The 21,190-nt window shown below is 43.3% G+C and overlaps 4 protein-coding genes across 4 annotated transcripts in view; 3 read left to right on the forward strand and 1 right to left on the reverse strand.

The window, feature by feature from the left end:
• The first annotated feature begins 244 nt into the window (after positions 1–244).
• LOC133000623 (protein transport protein Sec61 subunit alpha) lies at positions 245–5,177 on the forward strand. The gene is made up of 12 exons (XM_061070570.1): positions 245–363; positions 1,229–1,296; positions 1,397–1,462; positions 1,572–1,650; positions 1,901–2,032; positions 2,209–2,318; positions 2,743–2,896; positions 2,996–3,156; positions 3,327–3,524; positions 3,696–3,887; positions 3,962–4,038; positions 4,153–5,177. Exons 1-12 carry the CDS (start codon positions 357–359, stop codon positions 4,337–4,339), a joined length of 1,431 nt encoding a protein of 476 aa, XP_060926553.1. The 5' UTR covers positions 245–356; the 3' UTR covers positions 4,340–5,177.
• A 1,100-nt stretch (positions 5,178–6,277) lies between these two features.
• chchd4a (coiled-coil-helix-coiled-coil-helix domain containing 4a) lies at positions 6,278–9,182 on the forward strand. Its single transcript, XM_061069871.1, has 3 exons — positions 6,278–6,430; positions 6,963–7,061; positions 7,920–9,182. The coding sequence occupies exons 1-3, from the start codon at positions 6,409–6,411 to the stop codon at positions 8,282–8,284; spliced, it is 486 nt and encodes a 161-aa protein (XP_060925854.1). The 5' UTR covers positions 6,278–6,408; the 3' UTR covers positions 8,285–9,182.
• A 570-nt stretch (positions 9,183–9,752) lies between these two features.
• si:dkey-202e22.2 (netrin-4) lies at positions 9,753–15,422 on the reverse strand. Its single transcript, XM_061070523.1, has 10 exons — positions 15,344–15,422; positions 14,328–14,818; positions 13,927–14,247; positions 13,488–13,614; positions 12,402–12,590; positions 11,914–12,130; positions 11,664–11,791; positions 11,473–11,541; positions 11,177–11,347; positions 9,753–10,091 (listed from the first exon to the last, which is right to left on the reverse strand). Exons 1-10 carry the CDS (start codon positions 15,420–15,422, stop codon positions 9,955–9,957), a joined length of 1,929 nt encoding a protein of 642 aa, XP_060926506.1. The 3' UTR covers positions 9,753–9,954.
• Positions 15,423–20,640: 5,218 nt separating this feature from the next.
• Positions 20,641–21,190, forward strand: part of dnah1 (dynein, axonemal, heavy chain 1) — a 35,882-nt gene continuing 35,332 nt past the window's right edge. The window contains 1 exon segment of the mRNA XM_061069273.1: positions 20,641–20,661. Coding sequence (XP_060925256.1) covers positions 20,641–20,661 — 21 coding nt within the window.

Genomic DNA, 21,190 nt, shown 5'->3' on the forward strand with positions numbered 1-21,190 from the left:
GAACTCCGGGGTAGTTCGTGCCGGGGCGCCCTCTGGAGGATGGGAGGAATGCGAGTTACAGATATGAGATTATTAATGTTATTAGTTTGAACATGCATGTTCTCGTTCCGATGGGACGTGCACATCACACTGCGGCGTGTGCGTGAGGAACCGGGGCTGCGCGCGGCCTGCAGCCGGAGGAGTGACGCGTGTGTGTGTGGAGCACCGGAGAAGTGACGTGTGTTAGCGGCTCGTCTGGTGACGTGTCTCTGCTGCCCTCTCTCTCTTTCCCCACACAGCGGCTGAATGGAGCCACACTGACCCAGTCGGCTCTCCCACTGCTCCCAGACACCAGCCAGCCAGAGGACTCCGACACCATGGGGAGTAAGTGAGCTTCTTCTCTCTTCCACACTTGTACTGGTGGGCTTCACTAGCTGCCGTGTGTTCTCTTTTCGTTTAGCTGCAGCGGTGTCGGACTCGGAGCTCACCGGGAAGCTACTTAGCTAACCTTGGGTTCGGTAGGCAAGTTGAGCTAGCCCATAACGGAAGTTGGAACTGTATTCAAATTTCGCCTCGCTTTGATTTGGCGACGTTTCTGAGGTTTCTATCGCAGTCAGATGTGATTCCAGGCGTTTTAATTGACTACTTTGATTGAGCTTCCTGTTTTAAAGCCATTGCTCAATCGTTTTGTGATTGAACGATGGTTAGCATCAGGCTAACGGCAGCTAGCTGCTCGAACTCTTCATTTAGGAAAACTTGCAGGAAACACAAACCGAAACCCAGCTCGTCTCGCTTTTAATGAGCATTTCTATTTGGATTTGCAGCAGCGAGTTGATTGAAATCCTGATTCGGGTTCAATTTCGTGTTAAATCATTTCGCGTTAAAGACAGATTCAGTGATTGACACAGCTGATAATCTCAAAACATGCAGCAGAGCAGCCGCGAGCATGACAACACACTGGAGACTGGTTTCTCTCAACCTTGCTCAACTTTATGTTTTTATACTTCCCCATATTCACAGAGAAACGCTGTGCTGGTTGCTCCTCTGTCCAGTTGCCATGTTCAGCTGGCAGATGTTTGACTGCTGGCTAGTGATGACGTATCGTCTAAGCTAACCTTGTTTAAGGGGACCTAACATTTTAAATAACCCCAATGTTGACGACAATGCTAGGAGACGTGCTGACCCTAAAGTGTAATGTAATTGCAGTGTTACTATGGCTTCGTACTAATCTTGTAATCTCTCTCTGAAGTTAAATTTTTGGAGGTCATCAAGCCCTTCTGTGCGGTCCTGCCAGAAATTCAGAAACCAGAAAGAAAGGTATGTGTTGATCCGTCATCGTGTATTAAAGTGGTATAAATTATGCTCTATACAATCGTGAATTTTGCATTGATATTTGTTCTTTTTTCATCCCTTTTAGATTCAGTTTAGAGAAAAAGTACTATGGACCGCTATCACACTATTCATCTTCCTGGTGTGCTGCCAGGTTGGTATCTCTTGATCACAAATTTCAATCACAACCACATTACTGGTTCTCTTATTGGTGACGGTGGATCATTGCATTGTTTTTATATTTCTCCTTCTTGTTCATTCAGATCCCACTCTTTGGCATCATGTCATCAGACTCGGCAGATCCCTTCTACTGGATGAGAGTAATCCTGGCTTCCAACAGAGGTGCTTGAATTGGATCAAATTGAATGTCACTCTTAAATCATGAAAGCTCTTGTATGTCTGGTGCAGCTCCAGTAAGGACAACTCATTGGATTCCAGTGCTGTTATCAGCTGTTACATAATCTCATCACCACGTGTGATTAGTCAAAGGTCAACAGTTGTAGTCCTTCTGCCATTGTTTCTATTGCTGGGGCTATTCTTTATGTAAGTGAGGCTGATTATGTTTCTAAGTGCAGCCCACATTGTCTTGCAGGTACTCTGATGGAGCTGGGTATCTCACCCATTGTCACATCGGGCCTAATCATGCAACTGCTGGCTGGTGCCAAGATCATTGAAGTGGGCGACACTCCCAAGGACAGAGCCCTTTTCAATGGAGCCCAGAAATGTAGGTTTTATTCCTCATTACAGCTGCTTTTTTTAGAATGTATCTCACTTCTTTGAAGCATTGAAGATTCTTTGAAGCCTGCATTGTCACAGCACTGTTTTATTTGGGAACAACAGTTTTGGCAGCAGCTATGCCTCATGATGCCAATGCAAATCATTGTTTCTGTCTTTTTACAGTGTTTGGAATGATCATCACCATTGGACAGGCCATTGTGTACGTCATGACTGGCATGTATGGAGACCCCTCAGAGATGGGTGCTGGGATATGCTTACTCATCATCATCCAGGTAAATACAAAAAATCCTGCTGCTGCTCTTTTACTTAAGTTAAGACTTTTACTGTGTCTTAAAATTTGGAAATGGCAAACAGTGCTAAGCTTATCTAACAAAGATTAGCAATAAACAAATAAAAAACAAATTAATCCACTGATCTATTAATAATTAATGCTTTTCACCTGCAAAAGTACATTTAATGTCCAAGCAGACAAATTGAGGCTTGATTAACACAATTTAAGGTTTATGCATTTCATAATTTGAATGTAAGTTTTACAACTTAATGATTTATTTGCCCAAAAAAAAATTTAATAAGCTTTATTTTCATGTGGAAGGCAGGTTTATCAAGCACTGTCTAAAGGCGGATTGATTAGTTGTTCATTACAACTACATGTTTACATATCCTGTCTCAGTACAAACATTGTGCCTGTTTCCGTAGCTCTTCGTTGCAGGTTTGATTGTCTTGCTGCTGGATGAGCTTCTCCAGAAGGGCTATGGTCTGGGCTCAGGAATCTCTCTCTTCATTGCCACCAACATCTGTGAGACGATCGTGTGGAAGGCCTTCAGTCCCACCACCGTCAACACTGGCAGAGGTAGGAGCACTGGAAACAAACATGCATTGACAAGGAATTCGATAAAGCTCTTAAAATGTGTCATAATGCCTCACCCTCTGTCTCCTCTGGTTTATCTAGGCACTGAGTTTGAGGGAGCCATTATTGCTCTCTTCCATCTACTGGCCACTCGCACAGACAAGGTCCGTGCTCTGAGAGAAGGCTTCTACAGACAAAACCTGCCCAACCTCCTGAACCTCATCGCCACCGTCTTCGTGTTTGCAGTGGTCATCTACTTCCAGGTGAGCTGCAAACGGCAACCACAAGCAGTATAGTTTCTTATCTGGTTTTATTACTATCAAAAACTTTTATTGGATTATAGATAAACATACATTCTACGTGATACTTAGATCTTTTGGTGCTTTGTAGCCGCCCTGTGGCTAAACATATGTGGACTGTGTTTCCTCACCAGGGCTTCAGAGTGGACCTGCCCATCAAGTCTGCACGCTACCGTGGCCAATACAACACCTACCCCATCAAACTGTTCTACACCTCCAACATCCCCATCATCCTGCAGTCTGCGCTGGTCTCTAATCTCTACGTCATTTCTCAGATGCTCTCAACGCGTTTCAGCGGCAACTTCCTAGTCAACCTCCTGGGAACCTGGTCTGTAAGTATGCTATAGGGTCTCAGTCCTTGCAACATGTTTTAGAATCGAGCGATTGTATCACGAAGTCTCTGTGTTATTTGTATAAAAATGGTACAATCAGATTCAGACTCTGACTCCCCTGTAAGTCATGGATTTGCACCATCTCGCTAACAAAGTCTGTTTTTTCTTAAGGACGCCACGAGTGGAGGACCAGCTCGAGCCTACCCAGTGGCTGGGCTCTGCTACTACCTTTCTCCACCGGAGTCATTTGGTTCTGTTTTGGACGACCCAGTCCATGCTGTCATCTACATCGTCTTCATGCTCGGCTCCTGCGCTTTCTTCTCCAAGACCTGGATTGACGTCTCAGGATCCTCTGCCAAAGATGTAAGTGTATGATTGTGTTTTGTTTTTTTTTGTTTGTGTAAAACTGTCCACTGATATCATTGTGTGTGTCTCAGGTGGCGAAGCAGCTGAAGGAGCAACAGATGGTGATGAGAGGCCACAGAGAGACCTCTATGGTGCATGAGCTTAACAGGTATAAAGCAACCTAAGAAAATGGCCTATGATGTTTCTTTCTGTTCGCTATTCGCAGAATAACAATTGATGTCTTTCAAAATGTTTGTTTATAATTCTTATTTGTTATTTGCAGGTACATCCCCACAGCTGCTGCCTTTGGTGGTCTGTGTATAGGTGGTCTGTCTGTCATGGCAGATTTCCTGGGTGCGATCGGTTCGGGTACAGGAATCCTCTTGGCTGTGACCATCATCTACCAGTACTTTGAGATCTTTGTGAAGGAGCAGAGTGAAGTGGGCAGCATGGGCGCACTGCTCTTCTAGAAAATACCAACCTTGTGACACACACCCCGACACAAAGCATCCACCCCCTCTCATCATTATTTTTTATAATGCATTGTTTTCGCACAATCAGTCATTTTTGCAGCTGGGAAAGGTTATATTTTCGGCCACCCTTGTTTCCCCACCAGCAGCTTGATAACTGTGTGGGTTACTCCCAGTGTGGAGCATTGTGTTGTGTCTCTTCAATCCTTTATATTCCAAGAACTATCCCCCACCTCTGCAGGCTGCCTAAATCCCCACTGACTGTCTTATCAGCTGAATGATGCCTGAAAGCACACAGGTGTGAGGTGCTGTCTCTGACTACCTCAGGCATCTACAGCATGTTCAGTCAACACTCAGACAGCGACAACATGCTAGTGCTAATGTCAAGCTGAAAGCACCGTGCCTGGACGAGCTGAGGGGAGCTGAAAGTAAGCCATGCCATGTTCATCACATAGCAATCAAACTTGAGGTTTCTAGGGCCCTAAGAATAAATCAAGTCTGTATTCCTCATAAGGTTTCTGTTAATCCCAGACAAACTGTTGCTGGTTTTGTCATTTCTCTTTATTTTGATATTTCAAATTTTGGACTGTGTTCATAATCACTCTGGTCTTATGTGGGGCACAGTGTTTGTCCTGTGTCTGGGTCCTCAAAGAGAAGTGTTGTGTCTGTTTCGTCATGCTCTTTTATTCCCAGACTGAGTCGCTGCACAATACTGCCGAGATGGTCGGGATGAGGGTGGGTTTGATAGGGACTGAAAAAGGGGTTTGTTTTGGTTTTTACTTTATGTAACAGACATAATTGAGTTATTAAAAAAAACTGGATTTTTTTTTCCATATAATGTGGAAATTGTGTTTTGATTTCTATTGTCTCATTGTTCTTTGTCAGCATGATCTGAATATACTTAGATATTACTAGAGTAGACTACAAGATATTATTTGTTGGCCCAATCATCAAGATTCAGAATCAGAAGTATTTTATTGCCAAGTACGTTTACACATACAAGGAATTTGCTCTGGTTATTGGTGCATACAATGAACATAGAAACATAAAAACGCAATAAATACAACATACATAGGAGAGCAATAAATTGTATTTATGCAATAATATAAATATTATTGCATAAATATTAATGCAATAATATAAATATTATTGCATAAAAGAATAGGTAATTGATAATTTAAAATGGATTTGACAGTAGAACCACACAATATGCAGCAACAAGCTTAGACAGTCAACAACCACAAACCACATGCTTCTGTTTAACTGAGAGAAGAGAACAAAAGAGATTTTACTAAAAGCACATCACATTCATATTTTGCATTAAATGATTCTGCTTTAATGTTTCTATAAAAATGAGAATGTCTTAAGTCCACTTAAGTTAAGAGCTAATGACCCAAAAATACGTTTTGGGAAAGAGCATTGATTGGATATGTTAAGGTTAGGGTTTTGTGATGATACATTCTAGATGATATTTTTCCTTAATTTGCACTTTTGTCCCAAATTCACTTTTTCATCACTCAGCTCTTTGCCTTGTATCTATTAAGCTTTGGGATCACACATATACATATATCATCACCACTACTTGCTCATGCACACAAATAAAGCCGCAGTGATTCTCCTGCAGAAGATGTCTTCTTAAAGTTGTGTTGACAGGAAACTGTGTTTGTGGTAAGGTCACATGGTGAGGCTCTGGAAGGTTATTTGAATTTAACAGAAGTAGTGAAAAGGAAACTGAATTATTTTAATTATATTAATTAAAAAAAATCATATCAATTAATTTCTTATTTGATTTAATTATTTTCAATGGGTTTAATTGAATTACTTAGCGTAAACGTATGTTTATTTAGTACAAAGTACTAAACTCATTTATTATCTTCCCATACATTATTTTTTTGGGGGTTGACGTCATCAGTGTGCGCCCGCATGTGAGCAGGTCAGAGGGGCAACGAGCTCGCTGGACGCCGGCTGGTTCGTCAGATGAAATCGTCGCCGTGTTTGTGTAATTCCTCTCCCACTGGTGACCTTTCCGCGCTGAGGACGAGGCTCGACGGACACACACACCGGCAGACATGTCGTACTGCAGGCAGGAAGGTAATGTCGCGTCCTCTTTCATTCATTTTCAGCTCGTCGCTGAGCAATGTCACCGGGTTAGCCGCCATGCTAGCTGGCTAACTCTCCAGAAACAGCGGTAACTCGCGGAAGGTTAGCTAACTGCGCTCGATGCGTGGGGGGGGGGGGGGGGGTGGAGCTCAGCCCCCAGCAGCAGCAGCAGCAGAAGGGCTCTAGATTCACATGTTTTACTTCTGGTATCATGGAACCTTTCCGCTATAATCGCTGCAGTAATACGACACATAGGCGAAGTGACAAACGGGTAAAGCTGCCACAGGGTTAGCAGTGAGTACAGTCACCGAGGTGTCAGACAGTTGAGCAGGTTGAATCATAGCTACTGGCAGAGAGCGCCCCCTGGTGACACATGTCGGCCAAACACCACAACAACACCGTGTTCGTTTGAGTGTAAACGGAAAAAACATAATTCTGCATCATAAGATAACATCAGAGTATCATCCAGGATCAGGTTTTCTGACTCAATCGTTTGTGTTAATCCCCATTTTTCTTATTTAAGGTAAAGATCGCATTATCTTTGTGACCAAGGAAGACCATGAGGCGCCCAGCAATGCTGAGCTGATTGCAGATGATCCCAACGATCCGTACGAGGAGCAAGGTTTGTTAATACGTTACTGTAAGAGAAGCCGAAACACAGGGATCCCTCACAGAACCGGTCTGGTGATATTATCTATTCTTATTGAAGGCAAATGCTATGAATAGTGTAACCAAAACTGTGAAGCTCTTTGTACTAAAGCACGCCACTGCAACACTTCATTACTGTGCGATCACACACTAGTTTATTTTGACTCAATATTTAACACACACCACTCTATTACATCCCCCCCCCCCCACACACACACACGCACACAAAACTACTGCTGAAAATAGTCCTCAACAACTGATTTAGCCTTCAAAATGATTAACCCATATATTTTTTGCTCAGAGACATCACATTGTCCTCAGAGCCACTGACAGTGTAAGGAAGTCTAAAAGTACTGACCAATAGGAAAACACCTTTGATTTTGGTCTTTGCATGGGATGATAAATTGCCATATTTTTTTCTTGAGCACAGCCATCGTGTTCGCTGTCATTATTTTCGTTTCAAAATTAACACATAACATCTGAATCAAGGAATTCTTATTCTATTTCAAGTTGAGGAAAGCTGTATACTTCATAAATATTACACTTTAAACCTATTTTATTGCCTTGCAGCTCTTTTGGTCCAATTGCAATTCAGTAAATTCACCTGCAGTCAAAGCTTGGCTTAACCCAGTCTTATTAATAACTCAGAAATTGCAGACCCCCCTTCCCCCAGGTACATTCAAGTCCCCCTCCCAAAAAAAAGGATAAAATAAAACAACAGATATGAACTGTGGATTCTTAACAGCCCCACAAAATATACACTTCCACCTTTTTCTTTTGCTCTTCCACTCATCCTGCTGACTTGTCATTGTGTGGTCTCCTGTCTGTTCAGGGCTGATCCTGCCAAGTGGAGACATCAACTGGAACTGCCCGTGCCTGGGCGGCATGGCCAGCGGACCATGCGGGTCTCAGTTCAAAGAGGCGTTCTCCTGCTTCCACTACAGCACAGACGAGGTGAAGGGCTCGGAGTGCATCGACAACTTCCGCAACATGCAAGAGTGCATGCAGAAGTACCCTGAGCTCTATCCCCAGGAGGAAGATAAAGAGAGTACCACCCAAGCAGAGTCTGACAGCGTCGCCGCCTCTGCTGCCCAGACCGAGGGCTCCGCCTTATCCCCTGAAACTGACGCTACACCATCTACTTCAGATCCCTCACCTGACAGCGCGTCACCTACAGACAGCCACACGGCCAGCTAAGGTCAAATTTGTCATTCACAGGCCCTAGGTCTCTGTGTGCAAGCACTGCCCAGCATAAATGACTCTCCACGAGGAGCTGTGATTGGTCTGTTCACCTGTTTCAGCCTGAAGAGAGGGCTAAGACCGACACAGCTCTAACACCCGAAGGCAGTTCATTGCAAGGCCATCAGAGAAGGACTTTGTGTGTGCAGAAAAATCAAAACATAGTATATGTATAAAAGTAGGCTGCTTTTATTTGCTGAGAACTCAATCATTGGATGGCATCATTTAATGTCTGCGGGCCAAGCTATTTGCTTTAGAGGCAGCAGCTCAAAGACTCACCTTTATATGCAATAGATACATTTATTTGATTTGCTGTGCTTTCTCATGTTAATTCGGCGGTATTCATTATGTTTGTCAGGATTATCTCTTAGCACTGATTTATCACCAGTTAATCTGAGCAGTAATCCCTAGATTCTTTTCAATTTGAGCAATGTTCATGTTTTTTTTTTAAGGAATTTACCTCAAATTAATATAGTCTTTAGTTCCATCACTTGAGAGACCAAAACACAGATGATCTATATGAAAACAAGGCTACTGTCCCAGCTTCTGTGCAGTGGACATTAAACTAATATTACCACAGATGTTTTTAACTGTTTGTCAACGTTTTGTCAGGGTCTACATCTGCAGCTATTGCCGCGTGAACCATGTTTGTCATTTTCGTTTACCAACACTGTTTCTGGCCTCGACCATAGTGGTTTGTCATGTTCAACTGTTGCTGCATAAATCTTTTCCTTGTCTCACCACTGTCCAGAGTGTCCACTTTGAATGCCGTGGTCACCATTCAGTGTCACTCAGGCCTTAAAAGACTTCATGGTATTTATAAAACGCGTCCAAATTAAAAATGATGGTCAAACAATTTCAACCTCCGTTTTGTTTTTGTCCTTCTACAGACAAAGCACATCTATATCAGATGTCAGGGATTTCCACTTTTTCATAGTCTGAGCCAAAATTTCTAACAAGCGTTTGTGTATAATAATCAGTGTTCGTATATATATAAGACAGCACCCCCCACTGTGCCTTCAATGATTATATTGCTTATGTGTTGGGTATAGTTTCATAGCATTGTATCCTTATCCCTCAATATTCATCTGAAGGTTTCGATTTCAAACTGCACTGTATTTACCATTTATACCTAAAGTTAGAGACATTCATTGAACAAAAACGTGATAAATTTTTTTGCGTACCATAATGACTTCCATAGTGTTCAGTACATTTTCTTCTCGCTTAGTAAAAATATCAACCATTGAATTGATTTGCAGGACTCGGTTTGACAAACCCAGGTGCTTTACCAAGTTGCAACAGGATCTTAAATAGAAGCAATAGTTTGCTGTTTGTGTTGTGTATAAATAATCTTGCATCTGGGTAAGACCTTTAATTTTAGGTACATCACATTTATAGACAGTTTAACAAATCTGATTTACAAGCATTCACTTCAGACTTTATTTTATGTAACACTCACACAGTGTGAGTACTGCTCTCCAGCTTTGGACCATGAGTTCACCTCTTGGATAATTTGCCATCGTTGATGTTGTCCAGTGATTTTTTTTCAGTCCCTTTTCTGAATTGTCCACGGACTTATGAATTGTGCAGTTCTCTGGAGTGTGTTCGGCCTTTACAGATAAAAGAGCTCATGGACATCCATTCCTCAGGCCCTCTGATATGAGTAGACCCAGTCGAGGTGTCCAGGGGGCCACCACACTTTGCATGGTGACCAGCAAATGGCCTGTTCCAGCTTCTTCTGGGCCTGCGAGCAGGTACTCCATACCTGGTATAGAAATTTATGATGTGATGCACACATATACTTGACAGCATGTTCTGAATAAGAAATTATTTCCATAATAATGTTTACACGAGTTGCTCATGGAATATTCCATTCATATTCCTGGTTACATGTTACAGATAATAGTCTGATTATTACACATCAATATTAAGTCCTACTACTTGTTAACATTCAAACCCAGGGCATGTGTCATCAAAGCAGTTGGTGACAACCGTATTTCAATGTCTCAAAATTCTGCGAAAACTCTAAAGGGAATTTACAGTGAGAAGAAAGTGTGTGAACCCTTTGCAAAGTATTTTCTGCAGTTATAGATGTTAAAACATAATTCGATCTTCATCGAAGGCACAAGTAAAGACAAACACAAAGTGATGAAGATAATTAGAGACCAAGATTTACAGTGTAAAGTCTTAACTGAGCAAACCCAGGTAGCATTCCCTGTGGTGGAGAAATATGTAAGTGAACCCAAAGTGATTTAATAACTGGTTTGACAAATTTTGGCATCGAGTAGGATGAACTTTGAACTCCTCCGAGCTCTGGGCTGTGACTAAGCAAAGTTCAAAAGTCACATTTTCTGTTTGAAGTCATTTTGTTGTAGATTTATTTCCTTTATTTAGGGTCGAGGTCAAATTTAAGTGCATAAATGCAGAATTATCCCGAAGTGATAACTAACTCTTTTTTTGCCACTGTATTATGTTATTAAGAGTTAAGACATACACATGTCAACATAACGCTACTAAAGTCGGGACTCTCCACATTAATTTGATTTATGCTTATTCAAGTAAGACCTTATTTGAATTATAGTAATCTGAAAATGGTGTTTACATGGCATTGTCTTACTATTATTTTAATTAATAATGGTTAGATAACTACGGTATATTGGTCTCCATGTGAACATGACTAATTTTCTTACTAAATGTCTTCCTGTCTTCTCTATTCGTTGGTTGTTCTTCAATATTAATCTTTTAAAACCATTTACCAGTATATCTGTTTAGCCTCTTTCTTTGTTTGGTGCAGTAACTGACCAGTAACTCTGCGCCTCATGCAGCAGACCCCTGATGCCTGACTCTTACCGGGGTTTAGTATCGGACAGGTGCAGCCGCGGCTGGTCCAGGACAGAGGATAGATGCTGATGGTTTCCAGGTTCAGTGCCACCTGCCCTGATCGCAGAACCTTGCGAACTTTGACCTGGACCTCTGCGTGACTGCCTTTGTCATGAGCAGAGAGCACGCTGGCCTTGATCACTGTCACACAGGTGACAGTTCCAGAGTAAGCAAACATTGAGACAGTATTTCAAAACATAAATCAATGCACAGATCACTGTGTAGGAAATTTTTTTTTTTAATAGGTAGAGGTGTTTATTTCTTACCATAGTCGTGTTTAATCTTACAGAGGTCAGACACGCTTTTCAGTTTCCTCTCCTTGCAGCTGCACTTTCCTGTGTACAGGCATTAGGATAGGATCTGATCTCAAGTTTGAAACAGTCCTTCCACAGTTTTAATCCTTACACTGCTGGTTGTGACCAAGCATTATTTCAAAGTAAGCTGCTCCAACACTCACCTGTATAACGCAGAGCAGAGACTGCGAGCTCCTTCGACCACTGTACTTCTTCTTCAATTGGGAACATATGATCCAGATCAGGGATTTTACCTCCAACAGCCACATGGAACACCTGGTTATTTGTGTAGCTGCAGCATTAAAACAGAGCATATAACACAAATCACATCATCTGCCGTTATTATACTGTTAAATTAACTTTCCTCACTGTTTGGTCAAACATACAGGCCACAGATCTCATGTACAGCTATACCTGTCGAGACACTGCCCAGTGGTGGGATCGCAGCTGAGAGGGCAGGCACAGGGTTCACAGCCCTTATCTCCAAAGCCCCAGTAGCCAGGCAGGCAGTAGCTGCAGCTTGTGCCCCCTACACCTGGTTTACAGTGGCACTGTCCAGTCCGAGGGTGGCACCAGGGTTCCTCCTCTCCAGGCCGAGGAGACAAAGAGCCCTGTGGATCACACCTGCAGCCTGGGAAGCACAGATAGAGGTCTGTATGCCGATGGAACATTTGGTTTTGCTGTTAAAATAAAAACGTACATGCCAGCAGATGGAGCTACAAGACATAACTGGTTCTCTTCACACACTTTGAGTCACTGAGATCAAGAAGAATACTGATTCATCCGGTGATGTCTGGTGGCCAATTATTTAACTTCCTTAAGTTGGCTACGGTAACTGGTTAATGGTTCATCCACCACTCCAGAGAATCAATGAGTGACCTTTTGTTCTGTGTGTCCCTTACGTGTGCAGGCGTGGGGGGAATGGAGGGGCAGGAACGGGTGACGGTGGTAGCCATGGCGACAGCGCTGGCACCTACGCCCAACCGTGTTGTGCCGGCAGTCATCACAAACCCCACCGCTGGAGCCCCCGGATGACAGCCATGACCGCTGAGAGAAGTGACAGCTGTCTGCGTGAGCGTGGCACTCGCACTCTGATGTCACAGAGAGGGGAGAGAGGAGAGAGAGACAGAGTGAGGGCACCAGGAGAGAGAGAGTTAGCTGGTAACCTGAATGAAGCAAATCATAGGTCTATGCTAAGTGTTGTCTATCTTTACAAAGCATTTGCAACTTAACCAGCAGTGGTGGAACTCAAACATTTAACTCAAGTAAAAGTACAACATTAACTTTTCTACTTGAGTAAAAGTAAGTACTTTCTTTTAAATATACTTAAAGTATTAAAAGTAGAAGTTCCTACTAAGTGTATCCTATTCATTACATATAATGGCTGAGTCTGGGACTCTTCTGAATCCTGTTCAGGTGTTTCCTCTTCACCAGTGATGCTGCAGGAGGCGGAGTCTAATGTTACCTGTTAGCTCTGATTGGATCGATGATTCTATTTCCCTCTCGTTATTGATTACTTAAAAAAATATAAACAACAATGTGATCATAACACAATGTATTTTTAAATTGCATTGGAGTGGAAAGTTCATATATTTGCTGATATGTGTAGTAGAGTTAAAGTAAAAAGAACCTGAAAATAGGGTTTACTACAGTAACTAAGTAAATGTAGCTCGTTACATCCTAACACTGATTACCAGGGTAGGAAACTCCTAATAAACCAAAGAAGCAACCAAGAGTATGTAACTATTTTTTAACAGGGTAAACTCATGTACTCTTTGCAGGGCTCACTGCTTGCTTTTAAAGATCTTGACAAAATATGAAACAACCAAAATGAATCGTGTTTAAAACTGTGTATAGAGGCTTAATAAGACCTAGGTTTGTATTTCAGGGTAACCACATTTTCCCTCCACACCTAAAATGTTCTTCTCTAGTTCTTCTCTGTCAGCAACAGGACTACCCACTGATCTAATAGTTGTGCAGTCACGTACTCTGGCACGGGTTGGGCTCCCCGCTGCTGCCGTTGGCCGGCCTCCAGGGACGATCGTTGTAGAGCCGGGCACACTTCTCACAGTGATCCCCTGCCGTGTGGTGAGCACACAGGCACCTACCATACACCTGGAAGACACATCTGGCCCTGTTTAGTTACTTTACCCACATTAGTGAATGTTACAGGCACCGGCTGTCTAGAGAGGGCTGTAAAACGGAGTCAGGCAGGTGTTGTTAAGAGTAAATCGAGCAATTTAAAGCACTTTAACTTTTTTTTTCCATCCGTGAGTTCATTTTTATTTCTGGAACAAACGTCCTCACGCCGGTGGTCTACAAATCCCTAATAGATTACAGGCCGATTCACTTTCTCTCGTGGTCCCTTTATCCATGTCTGTTATTTTACTTTGACATGCATCTACTCACACAGTAAAAGCTACTCACCAAATGACTCTCCTGACTAGTGTCTTGGTTGCTGTTGTGTGGTACACAATACTCAGCATGTCCGTGGCACAGGCAGGTCCCTTTGGCCAGTAAAGTGTAAATGGCATAAGGTGCTACGGCTGAGTTTTCTGTCGTGGATGTGGAGGTCAGTGTTGAGGCTGTGGGACTTGTGCTTCCTGTCGGCCGGTTCAGAGGTGCTGAGCAGGTCTGAGCTTTAAGCAGTCTGATGCGGAGGTTAGTGAGGGTGAGGCGGGCAAGGGCCTCTGAGCTGTAAGGGTCCAGTCTTTTAGCACCGCTGGGGTCTAATGTCCGTAATATTACCTGGGGAGAAAAGCAGACTCAATCAAACATTGTGCATCCGCTAAAAGAAATACAGAAGATCTTTGCGCATATTCTCTCACCTCACCACCACTGCAGGGTGTGGGACTGGTGTAACGAGATGTACACAAAGAGCCTGGCTGACTAAAATCATCAGCCAAACCAAACTCCGCGCTGCAATTGCTTGCAAATAGTTTAAGCGCCTCCCAGGTCCTCCCAAAATCGGCTGAACGTTCAATGGCCATGGCAGCGGGCCGGGGCGACTGGAACACCAGAACCACATGGGACAGACAGAACTGTGTTTCCAGATCCAACTGGATCTCGTCCTGCTGCCCCTGCAGGGCAGGCCTTGCACCTGATGCCCACCAGGTCTCCGGCTTGGAGAAAGGGTCGTCGGTCATGTGAGCAGGTGGGTGATTGTCCCCAGGGCCGAGGTCAGGGGTCATGGGAGGACGGGGGCAAGGGCAGCTTTGTGGGGAGTTGTTCCCACAGCAGCTGGAGAGGGTGGTGAGGGTCCTGCCGCTGGCCAGGTTCCCTATGGGTGCACTACAGGCATGGTCCACGCATCTGGAAACTGACACAGAGCGAGAGGGAGATTAAAGGAAAATATTATAATATTTAGATCAGTGCTTTTAAATCTGGTGACAGAAATATCAACAACAAACACTCTCCAGCAGTGATGTCATGGATAACACCAAAGACCAATTCATTGAAATCATCATGAATATTTAATCAAGCCACTCATTGTGTGGCTGCTGTGACAGAATCCTGCCCTTTCTCCATTTGATATCATGCTGACTCTCGGGTTACATGTAGGTCCAATGGAAAGATGAAAGGCAGCTCCACTATCAAATTTATCTGCAACAAGTGGGATCATTGTTTTACTTTTATTTGGCAAAAAGCAAAACAAATACAGTACAATGCCAACTGAAAATTCATAACATACACGCGTCACACGCAGTCAGTTTCATGAAAGCGAATGGATTTCATGCACAGAACCACAACTGGAAAATGAGAAGCCAAGTTTAGGGACGAAGGCACAACTGATGGAGAGAAACAGCATCAGCACTAAAGAGAGGAAGATGATGTTCCTCCTCACCTGCTCCGCTCCGCGTCAAAGCCAAAAACAGTCCACAGAGCGCCACCAGCACCGGATGTGGACCCCTCTCCCCACGCATACTAGACCCTCTCATCATTGGTTCTTCTGCGTTTACAACACACTACTCGGTGCGACGGACGCCTTCCAGGAGAGACGAGTCCCAACATGATGTGGCGCTTATCTGAGGAACAAGCGCATTTCTGTGCCAATTACGCAATGCGCAAAACTGTCCGTTTGAAGTCGGGATGTTTTTTTTCCGACGGGCTCCCAGGAGTGATGTTGGGAAGAAAAAAAAATGTATTATCGAAGCTTGAGCATCCTCCGGGACAGCGGAGGCGCCTCTCTGGCAGAGGAGGACCGTGCGCTCCAGGGCGCTGCCAAACAAATAAGATCAGTGGGTAATCCCAGAGTTAATGCTCCACGTTTGGCGTGAGAAAGAAACGTTGCAGGGTTCCATTTGAGTGTTTGTCCATTTGGTTGCATTAGAAATACTTGGTCCAAATAATGCAAAAAAAAAAATCATCTATCATGTGAGAATCCTAGGGCTCCGTGTCTCAGCCAGGGACACTCTCCACGCGGAGGAGAGGAGCGCTCTATTTATGCATCAACCCCCCGCCCCCCCCCCACACACGCACACATCTTCTCAGTGCGGAGTGTGTGTGTGTGTGTGTGTGTGTGTGTGTGTGTGTGTGTGTGTGTGTGTGTGTGTGTGTGTGTGTGTGTGTGTGTGTGTGGGTGTGGGTGTGGGTGTGGGTGATTCGATTTCGGTTTAAATATGGGTTAAGGTTTAGGTAAGTGTTAAGGTAAGGCAAGTAGTAACTTCAGTTAAGGTTAGAATAGTAAGAATAAGGAAATCAATGTAAGTCAATGGAGTGTGTGTGTGTGTGTGTGTGTGTGTGCGTGCGTGTGTGTGTGTGTGTGTGTGTGTGTGTGTGTGTGTGTGTGTGTGTGTGTGTGTGTGTGTGCGTGTGCGTGTGCGAGTGCGAGTGTGTTTTCCTCAGTCTGGCAAACTATTCACCCACGGGGACTCTGTGAGGGATCGTGCGCAGAGGAGGGAAGACTTGCGACTTTCACGGACTCGTTAATGTGAACCAGCCGCTTGGCGCATACCACACCGCTCCACCAGCTCCCTGCTCCCACTAACCAGGGCCTCGGAGTAGAAGGGCGAGTAAATTAGTTCATCTGCTTCTGCTCTGCTGTTTCTCTGCTGCAGTAATTCCAGGTTGGAGGAAACTCGCTTTGAAGTCCGTGCAGGAGGAAACCTGAGCAGCGAGACCGAAATAGTCCTCGGTGCGGTTTATTTGCAGCTTGACGGCGCATTGTGGCGGCGAGAGAATCTGACAGCTCCGGAGCTTTCATGCAAATGAGCTGCAGAAAAGGGCCTTTCTCCCATCTGTCTGCCTGACTGGAGAGATTACTGTGCCAGTCTTCATTATATCACTGGATCATAAACACATGGCCTGATAAATGACAGTCCCTCATTTTAAATTCCCTTTAACCACAGACATCAGGAAACGTGCAGTCTTCTGTGGAGTTGAGTGAATAAACACCATTTCGTTACAGTTTTATGGCTCAGCATCAATTACACTCAGAAAATTGGAACAGACGCTCAGGATTGGATTGGTTTCCATAAATGTCTTTAATATCTAACCAACTGTTTACAGACCTGCCAGCTCTGCTTTCAGAGTGGAGAACAAAAAGATGTATTAAGGAAAGGCACATGTGCCAATAACAATAACGAGGATATGATTTTGTTTTAGGAGCAGCCAACAGCGGATCAATTACATAATTTCCCCCAAGGAGACATTTGTCCATATTGATTATATATCTTGCTGCAAACGTTTTTTTCAACCTAATATATCACTTTATCTTCATCTGTTATACATTTGTCTTTTTTCACCTCTCCCTGGTCTTTGCTTTCATCCCTCTGTCCCCCCCGCTCTCACTCCAGTTACAGTGTCTGGAAAACAATAAAACCCCTAGAGGCTCTCCTTCATCTTCACGCATCTCCCTTTCGTCTCACTCCAGAGCTGCAGACAGTGTACTGAGAACAGGTTTTGATCAGGGTAACTCCATTTATGAGGGATTTGCTTTCGTCGGGTAATGTCAGTGGCATTCAAATAGTTTCTTGCTGATTTAGACTCAGTTCTGGTTCACTGGGACACATGGAAAAGAGATGTGTATCTTCTCACGGTGTGCAGGACAGGAGTACCTGTCTGCATTTTTATGTTTGAGGAGTAAAGCTAATGGTTACAGTCAGATCTTCAGTGTGGTCCGGCTGTGGTTGCCTTCAATGATAAAATCCTGTGGGTTTTTTTGTGGTGTTTTTTGCAAGAAAACTGTCGGGCTTCAGTAAATGTAAGTCAGTTAGGTTTGAGGTCAGGGTTTGTAGAGCATAGAGAGCCATTACATTTTTTTTTCAGACGTTCAAGTGCAAGTTAACCATGTTTGGTTTCTCATTTTAGCTTCAAAGTGCAAAGCATGTTAAATTCTTAGTCACCTTAATTGTAATGTAAGTCTCTGTGACATCGGAATGCAGAGCGTCCTACATCCTATAATTCACAAAGGGGCACCGTCGTCATGACTGTTTGATTAACCCATGATTAAATTTTAAACACAAACAAAATACAAGTTACATTCTTTCTGCGATAAATGAATATGAAAGTACTTGATTTACATCTCCTTCTGGGTGGTCCCTTCAGATCACAGATGAACGCACCACAAACACATAGCTTTTAATCATTGATATAAAATGTAATGACAACTGTTATTTCCACGTCATCGTAAAGTTGAGGTAAACATCCAACAGTTCAAGCAGCTATTGAATGAATCTGCTTTGGTTTACCATCGTAAGATGTGATGGCTAAATAGCGCAAATGTGCTCACTCTCTTTTAAACTGAAGGAACAAATCAAAAACGTAATGGAAATGAAGGGAAGACATGTCATTGATCTTGGTGATAGAAAGTGGCTGTTTGGTTTGGTCTTGATGGGGGACGCTCACAAGTATCTCTCAGAACTGAACACAAAGCTCCAGGGCCCCAACCGGCTTAAAGGTGTGGCAACTGGCAAGTACAAGTTGGAAGTGGTAACACCAGGATTTTACTATTCTGCAAGAACAAAAGCCTGCTGTAACATGTGAATTTGCTTTTTTGGGCCGTTGTGATGCTCCTTCAGGCATTTAGGCAACAAAATGATCTGTGTGGAACCATGAAATGACTGAGCTGCAAATCAACAACAAGCTCAAAGTTAAGTGCAACACTCCCCCGCTGGTTGGGCTCTATATGAACTACAGCAGTACGTACAATCTGCGGACACCTGCACTAGTGTTTGTATCTCTCAAAACTAGCTGTGGCAAAGAATCTGTTTCAGTCATAACTTACTGAGCCAAATCTGGAAAAATATCTGTGAGTAGCTAAAAGCTTCAGACTCCTCCCTAAAGAAAAATCCTTTGCTACCATTGTATTTCAGAGTACTTAGTTTGATAAATGTGTTAGTTTGGGCCTCAAAGGATGTTGTACAACTTGAAGTGACCTTCCAGAGTAAAAACGTTCCCCACCCCACTTGTTTCAATAAACAATTGAATAAAGATTTAGTTTAAAACATGTCGGATAAACAACCGAATCCACATGGCAGCATGTTGCATGCAAATGTCTGTGAGGAAAAACTCGCACTTTTCCCCCTTGTACCTTTCAGCAAATTTATTCTCTCAATGCTCAGGATGTGTCTTCATCATGGCCCCCAGCTGTGAGAGGTCAAATACCAGCCAGGAAAGGTCACAGGGATCTCCTACCTGCCCCATGACTGCCTCTCTAATTGCTCCTCTTTCTCTCATTTACAGAGTTTAATGGGGACTGTGGGTGAGCTGGGGTCAGACGAACAAGGACCCCTCCCACTCTTATAATCCTCAGTGTTTGTCCATGCTGCTCATACATGCGTGTGTCAAGCACACACTGTCACTCCACACTTCTCCATCTCCTTCTCCCGCCATGTCTTCTCATGGCCTCTGTGTTCTACATGTCAGATCATATGTTCCTGAAGAGATGATGAGGATTAAGCTGCTTTCTTACATGATTACACTGCGTGTACTCAAACTGGCTGACGTGATCAGACCTCAATTGGTTTCTCTAAATAGTTAATCTAATCACTTAGGCTATGTGGATTCGGAACAGTTGTTTTTATACCAGTCACAAATACTTTTCTTTGTGTTTTGAAGACTGTGGCGGTAAAAGCTTGACGTTATCCACTGGCCGAAAGAGCAACCAGTAAATGCCACGGTTAATAGGGTGTGCCTGAGTTTAAACACTGAAGTCAAAGTTAATTATCTTGTTGGATTTTTGAAGAAAGACCCAATCGTGGATCTTTTGCAGCTTTAAACACACAAGTTAGATGTCTGATTCTGACCATAGTTCCACACAATTTTAGACACTTGCACAATTTAAGGTCATACTAGTAATCCTTACTTGAAAATCATCATCCAACACAGCTTGAAGTCAAAAGGTCAAGGTTAGAGGTCGACTGCAAAGATCTACAGTTCAAGTCCAATAAATAAAGGAAAAGCAAGAGGGCTGTATTTCTTCAAGACCGTTTTGAGTCAGTCTGTTCCTTTAATTTACTATCACTGAGCATAATAATTCATGTAGAGAACTTACAAAGAAACACTCTCTCCTGCTGATGTTTGCTGTCATGATCCTCGTGTTATGGAGATTTTCATCAAGCACAGAGGCAGTTTAAAGTTTGTCTGTTAACGTGTGTGCATGCGTGTGCGTGTTCGTGTCCGTGTACTCTTGCGTGATGGGTTTCAAATGCATGGTGTTTCTTTGATGTGAGAGAATGAATGACACTGATTAAGCTGTCAGGCCGGAGACTGATAGAGGCCAGATGAGGCAGGACGACAAATCAAGGCCTCTGTGAAGCACTTGGGCAGGTTGCCAAACCAATAATGCGTGCATCTGTGAGCTTATGTGTGGATTTGTGGGTGTTTGTTCGTAGAAGAGTAACGGTTGAAAAACGCTCACATATGTGTATGTGACGGGAAACTATGCGGAACTGTTTCCATTTATTTTTTATTAATTTTTAATGAGGAGGAATGTCGGGAATGTTAAAGAGTGGCTCACTCGAAAAGCCTTAAGTCGAGCGGTGATGACTTATTTGTAGCAGAGACTCCTGTTTAATATTGGACAACAAATGAGCCTCCCACACAGGCACACTTACAAACACACAGTCCTGTTGTATGCCTGCCTGACTTATTTACATATGTTCATGATGTCATCGACTAACAGGCTCAAGATTTGCTTTTATGTGACACAGGCATGAAAATGTGCAAACACACAAAATTGCTTCATAACAGTTTTCTGGCTCTGCAGCGGCCACCCACATAAACGAACCAGAGCACACAGTGGTTTTCTACCACAAAAACCGACACAGGCGAGGGATTGATTCCACTTCCAGCTCATGTTGCACACCCACATAGATAAAGCTCGCCGACTTGGTTTACAAAATAATTTATTGTAACTCTTTCAAGCAACATCAGTCGATACAAAGGAACCCTAGTTGGGCACTTTATTAAAATGAAAACGGCTGAACAAAGCTTTCTAACATAAGGGTGCTGGAGGTCAGAGGTCAGCCCAATGAGGTACGGATGAATGTAGGACACTCAACATCAGTTTCATAAAGACAGCAAAAAACATAATGCTTTTACATAATCACCGATGGAGGTTGTGCTTTCACCCCTGTTTTTGTTATGGTTTGTTTGTTTGTAAACAAAACTACACAAAAACTACTGAATGTATTAACATGAAACTTGTTAGAAGGATGGGACAGTAAAGGACCCATTTTAATTTTGGTGT

This window comes from Limanda limanda, chromosome 4, assembly GCF_963576545.1.
Source record: "Limanda limanda chromosome 4, fLimLim1.1, whole genome shotgun sequence".
Taxonomy (NCBI): domain Eukaryota; kingdom Metazoa; phylum Chordata; class Actinopteri; order Pleuronectiformes; family Pleuronectidae; genus Limanda; species Limanda limanda.

Excerpts from the sequence above, each read along its gene's own strand:
- chchd4a (XM_061069871.1), top strand. The coding sequence starts at position 6,409 with ATGTCGTACTGCAGGCAGGAAG. Across the intron at positions 6,431-6,962 it reads GTCGTACTGCAGGCAGGAAG|GTAAAGATCGCATTATCTTT; the intron begins GTAATGTCGCGT and ends TTCTTATTTAAG. Across the intron at positions 7,062-7,919 it reads CGATCCGTACGAGGAGCAAG|GGCTGATCCTGCCAAGTGGA; the intron begins GTTTGTTAATAC and ends CTGTCTGTTCAG.
- si:dkey-202e22.2 (XM_061070523.1), bottom strand. The coding sequence starts at position 15,422 with ATGCGTGGGGAGAGGGGTCCACATCCGGTGCTGGTGGCGCTCTGTGGA. Across the intron at positions 11,348-11,472 it reads TAAGATTAAACACGACTATG|TGATCAAGGCCAGCGTGCTC; the intron begins GTAAGAAATAAA and ends CCTGTGTGACAG. Across the intron at positions 10,092-11,176 it reads CTGTCCGATACTAAACCCCG|GTATGGAGTACCTGCTCGCA; the intron begins GTAAGAGTCAGG and ends TTTCTATACCAG.
- LOC133000623 (XM_061070570.1), top strand. Across the intron at positions 2,033-2,208 it reads TTTCAATGGAGCCCAGAAAT|TGTTTGGAATGATCATCACC; the intron begins GTAGGTTTTATT and ends GTCTTTTTACAG. Across the intron at positions 3,525-3,695 it reads ACCTCCTGGGAACCTGGTCT|GACGCCACGAGTGGAGGACC; the intron begins GTAAGTATGCTA and ends TTTTTTCTTAAG.